Source organism: Branchiostoma lanceolatum, chromosome 12 (genome assembly GCF_035083965.1).
Source record: "Branchiostoma lanceolatum isolate klBraLanc5 chromosome 12, klBraLanc5.hap2, whole genome shotgun sequence".
NCBI classification, from domain to species: Eukaryota; Metazoa; Chordata; class Leptocardii; order Amphioxiformes; family Branchiostomatidae; genus Branchiostoma; species Branchiostoma lanceolatum.
In genome coordinates, this window is record NC_089733.1 from 6,187,157 (window position 1) to 6,200,643 (window position 13,487).

Below are 13,487 nucleotides of genomic sequence, written 5' to 3' on the forward strand. Positions count from 1 at the left end.
AATTAGTTTCTCTAAAATTACCTAACGTTAAATATGCATGATGAAAGTATAATGTTAACATCGATGGTGACTACTTATTATATCACGCTTCTTGACCTTTTTACGTACCTTCGCTTACTCTGCAATCGAGGTTCAAACACTCCCCTGGCTCGTCCGTATCGTCTTCTTGCTACTTTGTGGTTGTTGTCTCCCCCCCGTCCCAGAAACGTTGTAATAATGTGTGTAACGTCGCCCTCCCACTTCTTCCTAGCACTGTTTGGCGGCCATGTTTCCCGCTTTCCCGACAGGCCTTGTGGTGCGGGGTCTCACACCACAGTTCGCATCAAACCGGCGCACCTATCACTGTAACCCCCAAGGGCAGCTCGGGAGGGGGTCAGGGGATGGTGGAAATCAAGCCTGGTTTATATTCATCTGAAGAAATGAATTAGGTACCCACCTGAGTAATGAGGCTGTTGTAGTGCATTTTGACGTACTCAAGGCACCTCCTCGGTTACGGGACGTCCCAGTTTATGCCCCTTCCGAAAGACGAATGCAGCTCCAACCAGTATGACCTTACTTATTTTAGCCTTCTCTATTATGGGTATGTTTTTTGGTGGCATAATATAAGAATGCCATATACTCGATTTACTTGGGTCAATGTAAATCATTGAAACTATCATTCAAACTATCTTAGGCCATGTTGATTTGATATGGATGACATCCGCACGCATCAATTTTCGTCCACAAAAAAAAAGTTTTCGGCCAAGTCATACGAAAGCAGCTGCAAAATGAGCAGATATATGCTGTATACTGCAAGAACAACAATGAAGAATGTATCATCCGCCGGTATACCATGATACTCTGTGTTTTCAGTTTTGTCAAGGTTATAACCTCCTGCCAGAGAAAAAAACCCAAAGTAATCATTCTAGGCAATGCGTCAAGATATATAGGGACACCATTCTTCATCCAACTAGTCACGTTTCCTACTAAGAACCTCAGTGCCAATTATGAGACCGAGTGCCATTCTGCAAGATGACAGTGCCCGTCCACACAGAATTACAGTAATTTCAGATCATCTCCAGGATGCTGGAATACAAAGGACAGAGTGGCCTTCCAGCAGCCCAGATCACTTCTTATACTCTGTGATCAGCTTGCAATTGGGCGAGCTTGGGCAAAATTGACCAACAGAACAACACTGGTAGTTATCTTTTACATGCACACCTGATGCAGTTCATGCACTACTGTATGTTTGTATCCGAAAATATGAAACAATATAGAAATGAAATTTTTGTATCATACTTTTCGTCGACTTCTTCCACAAAATCACCATAATCTCGCATCATAGCATAACATTGCCATCCACGGTGCTCTCAAAAATAGGTGCTGATATGACAGGTACAGAAGACCATTAACTGATAAACTAGTAATCTATGCAGACGAGTAGCTTATTTGCATAATCAACGAGAAACTTTAGAATACGTCAGTTGTAAACTAAGGCTAAAATCATTCGGCGGAGGCTTGAGATCCTTGAACTCCAGTTTTGAAATGCGTTTCAAAGATTAGTCTGGCCGAGCTGTAAAACAAAATGCCATTCGCAACACGTCATACTAAAATATAGCTCTTCCATACAAGGGTAAAGCCAACCTTGCTTCTCCAGACTAATAACGATATTCTTTGCCTTATTCATAAACCTTTAGCTAGGCCGGTACAAACGGTGAACGCGTTATTTGTTCGGCAATCGGTGAACAAGCAACGCGCAAACCAGCGAGCCGCAAAACTGTCTGTTTTGGCAACAAAGATTTAAGATTACGGTCTAGGAATGTCTTCAGACACATATGAAGAAGCTGAGGCGGTGAAACTGAAGAAACTGCCGGTACAAAAGGCTCGACAGCAACGGGAGCGAAGGGCAAAGTCACGGCTAGAGGCGATTAATGTTGAAGACATAAGGCGCCACGCCGACCTGTCGTCTAAAGGTAGGTTATGCTTCAGATCTGTAGCTCGCTCCTTTAAAAACTTCTACACACATTTTGTAGCGGGTAACTAATCACCTGTAATGCGTCGGTCACGAAAACGAAAAAATAGAAAATGCATATCAGGAAAATACACAATATATGGTTAGGACTGACTTTTTAAACGTTTTTTTTCCTTTTGTTATCTTTTTCTCTTTGGTCACATTCTCCGTACGCCAAAAGACTCTCCGCCACAGAAGGCGCTAAACATTGCCTTCAGTAAAAAACTCACACCGAGACAAGGGAGGTCCCGCGAGGGGCTCCTAAGTAGCCTTATAGACGATTATAAACTGTTTATGAAAATGAACATTAGAACGGAAACCCACGTACTGAAATACCTCCGAAAAAGAGCTAGCAACAAACAGGATTGGGCAAAGATGTACACTGATTTGGTCAAATTGTAATCTCAGCACATAGATATATCGATTTGACCAAAAACAGTTATTATTATTATTATTATTATTACCTTTTTATATGATATTTTTCCTTCCCATCAGCATTATTTGCAAATTAAAAACAGTCCGATCGCGGAAATCGCTGGAAAGACGTGCTTGTTATTATTTTTCAACAGTTCGTTTATTACAAGATACCGCCGTCTTGAAGAAAACATTACAATAAGAAAGCGATATCCTATCAAAAAGTACAATTAAAAATAATTTTTAAAAAATCATTCCTGCAATGCAGGCAACAATTGGTTCACCGCTGATGCTACAGCTGGCGGGCGCCATTCTTCTTTTTTTCTTCTAAAATTTGGATCAAAACCAATACGATTTTTAAAATTTAAATCACAAACGTGTCTTATCCACAGAAAAAAAGTGAAACTATATTCCTGTGGAGCCATAATATTGATAGGTTTATCGAAACGTTGTGACTAAATTTAACCGACGCCAAACAACGTATTTTCCACAGACACCACGTATCAAGGACAAGGTAGCGCAACCCGCCGGCGTGTTTTCTGTGACGTCATCAACGCTCACAGCTGTTGCCTGGCCGCCACCTTGGCAGTAATCGTGTCACAGGTCACCGTGGGCCTCGTTCTGATGATGATTATTAATGTTCAGTACCACAAATACACAGAGGTCTGTATTTTTGTATCACGAGTTAGAAATGTAGGCTATGTATTTAGCACTGAAAATTTAGGTATTTCCTACTCAACTAGTGTAAGGCAAGCCAGTCAGACCCTGGCAGTGATCTCAATTTGATATGATAATAAGCTACTTTAATATTATAATGAGCAACAGCTACCTTGATGCTTGTTAATATGCAGTAGTTTGCGTGATAATTGTCTGCCGTTCACCGCCCCCAGCCCCGCCTGCTGTTTTGAATTTGAATTATTACGCGCTAATTTCTCCTGGTGAGTTAATTGGGCACCCCTGGGGCTGCTATGGGAACCGTCCATTTTCAAGATGGCCGAATACGTGAAATACAAGCACCATGTGGAAGCTAAATGAAAATAGCAAGGAATTTCACAGCCTTAGAATGATAGGCTGTGATATGCTTTGATGTACTAGTATGTTTGAAGTACATGTGTATTTGACATACCTCTAAAAGTATTGTTTTGTTCACGTCCTCTGTGAAAACATGCAAATGTCAATACAAAGACTTTTTTAAATGTTCTGAAGCAACATACTTGAATGAATGCAATACCCTCGCTGCATGTATTTGTCATGTTTGCATAATATCAAAGGCCCTTTTTTCAGTGGTTAACAAAAACATTGGACTCAAAACTATGCTGGAAAGGACCAGGTCACTAGTATTCTCATGCAGAACCCTGTGGTCCTCTATTCTCAGTCAGACTAAAAGACTATGACTTGAAACTGCCTAAAAACGGAATGGTACCCTTTACAGCCCGAAAGATGCTACCTGCATGCAAGAGGGTCCTTTCATTCTTTTTTTTATTGCTACATGTATATGTGTGTTTCATTCTAGGTGTAACCACATGTAGCCTCCTTCGCAGACTTCCTAGAAGGGCGGTGTATAAATTTGGGACGGGTGGTGTCGCGATTTCTTACTAAACACGGGCCAAAGGTTCTCTAATGCCGGCAAGGGACTTACACCGCCGAGGGAGTTATGTCGCCAACGGACGATCCGGATAGAAAGGCGGTCGTCCCTCGGCGACATAACTCCCTTGCCGGCATTATACTTTATAGAGAGCCTTGGCCCGTGTAAGAAATCTTAGTTTCAAAGAGGTCATGTGTAGTCAGCTATACAGAAAAGTTAAATAGGCGTGGGTCGCCTATTGAACTTCTCTGCATAGCTAACTACCCTTGGCATACTATTCACTCTATCAGGCCAATTTCTACTATTTTCCCAGCGATCCGCGGAGCCTGGTAGAGGTTAGATGAAATACACATTTCTGCAGAAGTCAGTTTGTTACCAGTAATCTCCAAACAGATGTAGCAGTTGAACTTGTTTAGAGCTATGTATTGGGGGTGATTTATCAGATTATTAGACAGAACTTACAGGCTACACCCAATCAATAAGCAATCTGCTATTGACTTGCTATAGCCAAGGAGGTTATATAGACTCCTTGCTATAGCCTGTGATGATGATAATGATAGATTTTTCCACACTATTGATAGGTTAGCCTGTCAATATCATAATATTATTTTTGCCCGCTATTGACAGGCAAAAGCCGGTCAATAAGAATAACATGTAAATAACCTGATGCTGAGCATAATCGTGTAAAATGGGTCACATTTTAGATAATATTTTTTTCCCAATGTTTACGGGATGTTCTTGTAAAATTGAGCAAAAAAGTCTGTATTGACATTCCTGAGTTATAATAGCCAGTTATCAAACGTTAAAAACTAAACAATGGATGTTAAAAACAAAACAGAAATAGATTTCAAAAGTTAAGTCCATTGGACTTGAACCCGCAAAACCTAGCTGATCGTAATATCTCTTAACCAGTTGAGCTAAGAGAGCATATGAGTTTTGGCTATGCATTTATCCAAATGTAGACCTACATAGCCTGACAATTACCATTTTTTTGCCCTACTGACAGGGAACAGCCTGCCAATAGCCAGTCTTATCGGGATCCCTTTAGAACAAGATGCAGAATGTAAAACGGGAAACTTCTTCAACTCTTTGAATTACTTGAAACTTCTTTCTTCTTACCGGACAAGACAGTTAGTTACAGACAAATTAGTCTATGCATAACAATAAACCCGGGGTCTTTTGTCATGGCGCAAGTGCAAATTACGGATAATTACTTGCCATGGAGGTGCTAATTATAGCTTGTCAAGGTGAGTGATGACCAAATTTCTTAAAAACATGGCCTACTAGGTGAAAACTGATCGTTCAAACTTCAAACCATGGCAGAAAACACTAGCCATGACTGGAAATAGTAGGAAATGCAATGGAATGATTGGCAATGTCCTGTTCCACACTCTGTCTTAGCTGAAAATTTTGTTTTTGGTCCCTGTCTTCAGTTGTAAGGCAATTATTAAGGAAGTACCCTAAAATTATACCCCTAAAGGAGACAAATTAATCTTTTTCACAAATCAGGAACATATTTCAAAATAAACATCTAAAGTGTCTTAAAGGGGCACATGCCAGCATGTATATACAAAAAATCATGTAATTCGGACTTAAGGAATAGTTTTCTGTACTACATTTTGTTGGAAAAAATCATATATCATAATAAATGATAATATCTCTTTATTCATATAACATAACCTCATAAATGACACATGGTTGCACTTCTCGAGTCAAGCCCGTTCTTTCCTCCAAATTTGAAACATTTTAAAGCAGCTATTACGGCAGTTATGGCAGTTTTCCTACAGGGCTTTGACAATCACTGCTCAGGTCCTCTGGCACGCCTTACACAAACAGAGTAACCCAATTACAAATAAATTAGATATATTTGAATGAATATTTATAAAAATCATTACGAACATCAATTGAAAAGCCATGATAATTATATTTTCTTTTCAAGTGCACGTTTTGTAAAGTTTGGTGTAATCTTTCTTTATTTTTAGCAGTACTAGATAGGTAATGTTTTGCTCTTTTGCTCTTTCGGACTCTTTGTATACTTCTACATCCTATGTTAGATATCGTCTTTTGATGTCTCTAGTTGTTATTCAAATAGACTACCAAGACCATGCTTACCAGTTCAATTCTACGCAATTTATAGTTCAGCATTCTGTCTTGTTAAGGAAATATCGGAACTGTCCATTACTGCTGATACCTTGAAACGCAACCTGAACAACGAGCGAAATAGAAGTGCCGCATTGGAAAAGCGTTTAGGGGAGGAAATGACTGCAGGTTAGTGTCTTAGTACACTTTTTGTTAGCATATCTTGCCGGTAAATTGTCTGAACCCTATTCAGACCGGGCTCAACTCAAAATACATTTAACGCATGAGAAGTAATGTATCGTTACTTTGTTCCTTCCCCCTGTCTCTATCTAATGTCTTAACTAGATTTGCCTGGGAAGAGGAGGTCGATGCATTCTTTTCTTCATTTGTTCAACCCTCCAAACATTTTTTCCATTCAAAAAATATCAAACACAACTGTTAATCAAATCAAGTCATACAGTCTATACAATAGTTTCATTCGCAGGTCTTACGCCAATCTCACATCTCCCAACGATGCCAACGACTTTAACAACAACGTCAGCAAAGACGCTCCCCTCAAGATCAACAAGGCCTGGACTAAAATCGGCCACAGGGGGTGTTGCTACATCGACATCACCCATCAACAAAGGTACGACATCCCTAATAAACCAGCCTGAAAAACGCAAGTCCTTAAGTTAAAAAATGGACTAATTGATTGCAATATGAGCACACAAAAAGAAGTTGCAACGTTATTATGATTACAGAACAAGCGGTATGAGTTTATATATTACAATCAAAATTCAGTATTAGTCTAACACAAAAAGGAAGTGAGCACACCAGATTCTTACTGTAACCTTCGTCAGATTCAAGCGGCAATGATCAGTCACTTGGGTCACGTGACCTTACCTTCACATGACGTCAACAAAATGTTATCAGCAACTGGCGGTGATAGCTAGAAGGGCAAAGAAACTTATGTTCCGAATTATATTAACTTTCGATTCTTATTTAGAATTCCGCACAATTTTACAAAGGACGTTTCTCATTTGTTGAAAACACTTGGCTACTGCAAAACCTGTGTTTTTTGGTGAATTTTGTTACGGTGTCGAGAGTGATTTCTAATGTTATTTTTAATGCTTACAGAAACCAATGCCTATGTTGGTTTTAGCGTAGAACCAGAAAAGGTCAGCTTTGGAGGGGAGGGATCGGATCCGGGAAAATTCCTCAGAAACTACGGAGTGGCCGTGTCTGCTGACAATGAGATATACGCAACCGATGTGAACAATGAGCGAATCCAGGTCTTCAGCATAAATGGGGTCTTTCTCCGCCTCTTCCCAGCGCTAGTCCCAGGTGGACTTGAGCGAAACCTAATGCAACCTCACGATGTTGCCCTTGACGCAAATGGTTTCCTATGGGTGGTGGGTAATATCAAGGTTGGGTTCCTTCATGAAGTGCATGTAGTGCAGTACAACCGAGATGGCCAGCCTATGGCAACATTTAAGTTAAACTCTTTTGCTAGGTTCCCGACCATTGCCGTAGACGCACCAAAGAACAACATCATTGTTGCTGTGTCACGTGGAATCATTGAGTTTTCAGCCATCGGTTTGTCAGGCAGTTTCGAAATCGAGAAGGGTGAAGCAATCGGATACATCACACACGGAAATGATGGGAATATCCTTGTTACCGACCGTTCTTCCAATAGTGTCCGGGTGTACAATCGCACTGGGAAGCTCCTACTCAAGTTCGGAGAAGGGGGAACCGGTGAAGGGCAATTGCGTTTCCCCCAAGGCATCTGTACAGACAAATTTGGTCACGTAATGGTGGCGAACTGGGGAAACGATCGTGTAGACACGTTCACAAGTCGTGGGGAGTTTGTCCGCACCGTCGTGAAGACTCCCTCTCCTTTGGCTATTGCTATAGGACCAGCTGGGCAGCTGGTGGTGACTGACTCATTGACTGACACTGTGATCATTTTTCGTCTGCATGGTTTATAAAGTATCAGAAGTTCTTGACGCAAACAAAAAAAGTCGAGCTGTTTACCTCGACATTTTTTCGTGCTTTGGATAAAGTTTGGCGCAAAGGTCGGATATACAAGTTACAAAATAACGGGGTGGAATGACCATTTGAACTGGTTTCACAGCTATCTCCAAGGCAGAGTGTAACGGACAACGTTATAATTGACTCCATGCATGTGCAGGTGTACCTCAGGGCTAGATTTTATGCCCTTTGCTTTTTCTCATATCTATCAAAGGTATTGTGGACATTGTGTTAAGTAAACCCTTTCTTATCGCTGATGATAGTTCATTGACTGATATTGTTGAAAATCCCCAATTACACACTTAAACTTAACTCTGACCTTGACCTTGAACCTTGAACGAGGACATCAATGATGTCATCTCGGGAGACAATGAGTCCTTCTGCTCCACTCAGTCCGGTCTGCCATTAGCGATCTCAGCTCTGTTGTAGAAATGTCACTGAGCCCAGCATCCCTTTTTAGGTTGTCGATGAGGGTTGTGCGTCTCCATCCCCTTTTCCTCCTTCCCTCTGTTGGCTCCCAGAGGATAAGCTGGTTGGCTGTCAGCTCGGTATGCCGGACGCAGTGTCCAGCCAGTGCCATCCTTCGATGCCTTATCTTCTGGGAGAGTCTGGGAAGATCGCCGTAGAGTGCGGAGTTTGTCATACGGTCCTCCCAGGTGACATTCAGCACTTTTCGGAGCATCCGGGTGTACATCCCGTCGAGTGACCTCTCGTCCTGTACCGTCAGAGTCCAAGTCTCCGAGCCATACAACAGTACACACTCGACAGTTGAGACGAAAAGTCTCCGCTTGAGTTTGCTGTCCATGTTGGACTCCCAAACTCTTCTCATGCTGTGTAGGGTGCTCCAGGCAAGGGCTCGTCTCACTCTGATGTCATGCGCTGTTGAAGCAATCCATCCGCCCAAATATCTGAAGTCCTTGACAACCTCAAGCTGTGTACCATCCAGAGAAGTTACCTTCTCGTCGGTCGTGTTGTAAGCCATGACTTTGGTCTTTTTGGCGTTCAACTGCAGGCCGATCCTTCCACAGTGTCGTTCCACCTCTGCTAGGAGGTTACAAGCTCTTTCTGCTGTATCGGAGTTCAGCGCAAGGTCGTCCGCAAAGTCAAAGTCTGTCACTGTTCTTGCTGGGACTCGACGGCTGGCTCTTCTCTTGAGGGTAAACCCCAGTTGTTCTTCCCTTCCATCGATGGCACATCTGAGAGCGTAGTCAAGTGCCACGACAAACAAGAAAGGTGCCAGCGTGTCCCCTTGCAGCACACCTGCCAGGATTTGGAAGGCCTCAGTATCTCCGTCTGGAGTCCTGACTTTGGCCCATGTCTGTGAGTAGGTTGCCCTTATCGCTGTCACTAGTTTCTCAGGCACTCCGTAAGCTCGCAGGATGTCCATGAGCTTTCCACGGTGGATTGAGTCGAATGCCTTTCGAAAATCGACAAAGGACATGACGCAGCTAAGGTTGTTGGACGTAACCCCTTCAAGCAGTCGCCTGATTGCCACTATCTGACCCACGGTGGATCTCCGTTGTCTGAAACCATTTTGCGAGTTTCTCAGCAATGGGTCCAGTACGGGTCTCAGTCGGTTGAGTAGCATCCTATTGTAGAGTTTCAGCACAAGGGATATCAAGCTGATGCCCCTGTAGTTATCTGGTTTTGTCAGATCTCCTGATTTCGGGACAGGGACAATGATGAGCGTCCTCCAACTCTCCGGGATCTCTCCGGTAGAGAAAGCCTTGTTGATGAAGCCCAAGACTATGTCATAAAGCCCTGCGTACTTGAGAAACTCGGGGGTTATGCCATCATCTCCACATGCCTTCCCACATAGGATGGACTTCTTGGCGGTTGCATACTCTGCTTCCGAAAAGGTTTCGTCAGAGATGTCAAGCGTTTCGTAACTCTGACCTCCAATCCTTTTTCATCTTGGTCAAAAAAATGAATTGTAGATTTCAAGAAAATTAAATCCCCCAGTTACCCTCTATTCTATTATTTTAACGTCCAGCATGTCGTGGAGCACTCACATTACTGAAATGGTCTAAAAAGATAACTATGATTAATAAGTTCATAAATCTCGTCAAATTTTTGAAGTTATCTACAAGACTTTCAATGAAATATGCTATATAGCATATAAGTTATATAGCACAGTTGTTGACTTTGGATCTGACTCCAGACGCATTGACGGTATCTGGTGCCGTGAGAGGGTCTTCATATTCTTCTCTCCTTCAGAAGCTTGGCTGGGGAAAAACTTAAGCATTGATCGACATTAAGAATTCAGATACTGCTATGATCACTAACATTTCTCAAGTAAATATCAAAAGTTCAGACACGCTCAATTCCGATACAAATAAATGATAAGTAGAGTACATCTATGCCCAGGTACTGAAACTATTTACATACAAAACGTACATCTACACAGGATTTAGGTCGCAGAACACAGTATTAATGGGCGACCCCCGTCCAATAGTAGTTCGGGTATGAAGTAGTGCGTCACATTGCTTGAAAAGGCCGTAGTTTTCCTTCTGTGCACGTTAGCGAGGCTGAAACTGTGGTGGTAGAGGAATACGTCAGTTTTGAGACTGTACGAATTTGATTACGGTCGGGTTGGATTCGCGCCTGAATATTGTTAGCGCCCGACTACTGTGAGTCGGCTGCAGTACGGAGGCAGTACGGTGACTTTTTTCACATATTTTGTAGAATGAACCTTGAAGTCAAACATATCAACTTCTGGCACCCTAATTGTACACCTTTCTATAAATTTTCAAGCGTCGAAGCTTCTCACTTTGGGATCCTTAACCATGTAAATCCCTATAGGCGAAATACTGTGGTCTGCAACCTTAACTTTTGTGGTGTTGAGTCTAGCAAAGATGCCGCTCTACCTCTAATTTTACTTCTCGGATTGTGTCCAGTTTGGACTTTTAGGCCAAGTCAAGTGAAATCCGAAAAGAAGGACGATATGGCCAGAATGCACATTTAGAATTCGAAGCACATGTACAGCAAGGACCTTATTGAAATATGATCTAAATCGATATTAGATATTTGACGTGGTTTTAACACTTATTTCATTTTGCCAACATTACTCAAGGATTGGTTGTACACGTATCTTTCACATATTTTACACTGCTAAGGCAAGGGAGTTATCAGACGACATATACCGATCTCTAATAACAGGTTTTGGTCCAATACGCCTTTTTTTAAATCTAGAAAGCGCTTTAGCAAGACTACGCTAAGTTCTCAAACATGTTAGTATCATCTATATTGTTAAAAAGTGATGTGTATAGAATGGTGATAACATGATGTAACAATAGAAATGTATGGAAATGATATCATTAATATGATACTTAAACAATGTTGATTGACTGTACACTTTTGCATGGTGGTACGGGCACGTTCGCACGGGTACCTGCTTGATAACGTCTTCGTTTAAATTAAGGGTAACCTGTTAAGGGTAGCTCGAACTTTGCTGTTATAAATTGTTCCTCGATTTTTACGTTGTGTGTGTAAGCTGAAAAAACGCATTAATGTATATCATACAAATTGTTTAAAAATAAAGCCTAAAGCAATTGATTTCAATTTTTTTCATTACATAAACAAAAGTAGATAAGCGCTAGCGCTACATGGTGAAATCAAACACCATCAGTATCACTGGACTATGCCGGCACGTTGACTGGCGTAGGTCATTGACCTAGCTTAACCGTACGTCGATTTGATTGACCAATCAGAAACTGAATGGTCCTCGCCGTAATCCAGGTAATGCCCCGCCGAAACACCCCCCCCCCCTTCAATACACAGGTGTACTAACGCTGCCCCCTATGTTTTAAGCAGATCAGTAACCGTGCGTGGTTCGTGGACGCCGACACTAGTTCAACTATCAATGGTTGTGTAATAAGAAATAAGAATGTTGAAATAATATCAGTTTGATCAACTTCATCACTGCAGGTAGGTATGGCGCACCCACAACACACTGATTGTTTTCGACATGAGTAGGTAACTGGTTGAACAACTTCAGATGCAGTCCCTTCATTTATAATCCCTCGATCCGTGCAAGGTGTTTAATCTGTGACATAATTGCAGACTGCAAGCCATACGTCCTTCGCCCACAGTACTAGTGGTCGTGGTGTGAGTACAACGAAAGGTCAACAAAAATCATGATAAGAAATAAGGATATGTCTAGAATAAACAGTATATTCCAATTCTTTATCCCTTTGTTGTAGTATGAATCAAAGAGAAACAATGCAAATATCCGTTGAATTCACTGCAATTATCGCCTGACATGTATATGTATCAAGATGAGACGTTTTTCGGCATTCTTCCCTTAAATTAAGTCGAAGCTTTTTCAAAACAAACATTGTCTGTCGAAATCTAAATTTGCGTTTTGTGTTCCCATATTTAAAACTGGGTCGCATATAGCCTTCGGCGAAGTACTAAAAGACAAAGCCTTTTGATGAAGCATGCCTTCTCGGAAGGTCTGCTGTCCGACCCTCCAGGTATTATGCATACATCGGTAGTACTACTTCTTCATTAAAGTAAGGATATCATATCAGACACACAGGTTTTATATCAGTGGATCGTCACACTAGATACTGTGATTTCTCGGCTGGCCTGAACAACTGCCAAAGTTCATAGGCGCTTCCTTCATAAAGCGGTATGTTCAAACCATTTTTTAAGTATCTGAGATAGACAGTGGGTAGGCGGTCCCGTAGCCTTTTTGAGGCCATGGGGCAATGAGTTGTTATACACTGTGTCTAGGGCACGATGCTGGAAGGCGGGGCCCATCCCTCTCCTTCCACCGGCTATTGCCTATCCAACCGAAGTCAGGTACCCATTTTACACCTGTGTTGATCGAGGAAAGTTAAAGTGGCAAGATCGGAGGCATATCAGTGAGGGGATTAGAATCTAGGGCCTGTTCGTTCGGGGTCAAACACCCTAACCGATACGCCAAATTGACTGCATGAAATAGAATAGGCCCTGTCTGTAGAAGAAACCAAGGAGACACAAAACAAATCTTTTTGATGAAGAATGTCTACCGGACTTTGGGAGACCCAGCAGTTGGCACCTGCGCCCAGGCCTCACAACGAGATATAAAAAAAACAAGGGTTTAGAACATTTTCAATGTTATAAACCCTTTTTGGTCTGTAGCAATGGTGTACTGTGAGTAGTGTGTATTACATGTGTAACTGCTGCAGAGAGTCAGCAGTGTCTGGACGTCCGGACTTTAATTGTTATGTATGACTGGTGTCCAGACCGTATGAATTATGTATAGTTTCGTGTGTACCTTTTTGTTATGCATGTGTTTGGTACTCTTTGATCGATAGATAATTAGACCTAGAGAAAACTTTCTGGTCCCAGTGTCCTCGTTTAATTTAGAAGTGTCATCCTATCTGACAGCACTGATATACAAAACAATGGTTTGTCTAC

General features: G+C 41.8%; 1 protein-coding gene across 1 annotated transcript; it reads left to right on the top strand.

The window, feature by feature from the left end:
- Positions 1-1,798: 1,798 nt before the first annotated feature.
- On the top strand, positions 1,799-8,038 carry LOC136445681 (tripartite motif-containing protein 3-like). The gene is made up of 2 exons (XM_066443814.1): positions 1,799-1,952; positions 7,188-8,038. Exons 1-2 carry the CDS (start codon positions 1,799-1,801, stop codon positions 8,036-8,038), a joined length of 1,005 nt encoding a protein of 334 aa, XP_066299911.1.
- The last annotated feature ends 5,449 nt before the right edge of the window (positions 8,039-13,487 follow it).

Bases quoted from the DNA above. Each gene is read 5' to 3' on its own strand.
- LOC136445681 (XM_066443814.1), top strand. From the start codon at position 1,799: ATGTCTTCAGACACATATGAAGAAGCTGAGGCGGTGAAACTGAAGAAA. The intron at 1,953-7,187 runs GTAGGTTATGCT...TAATGCTTACAG, and splicing joins CGCCGACCTGTCGTCTAAAG to AAACCAATGCCTATGTTGGT.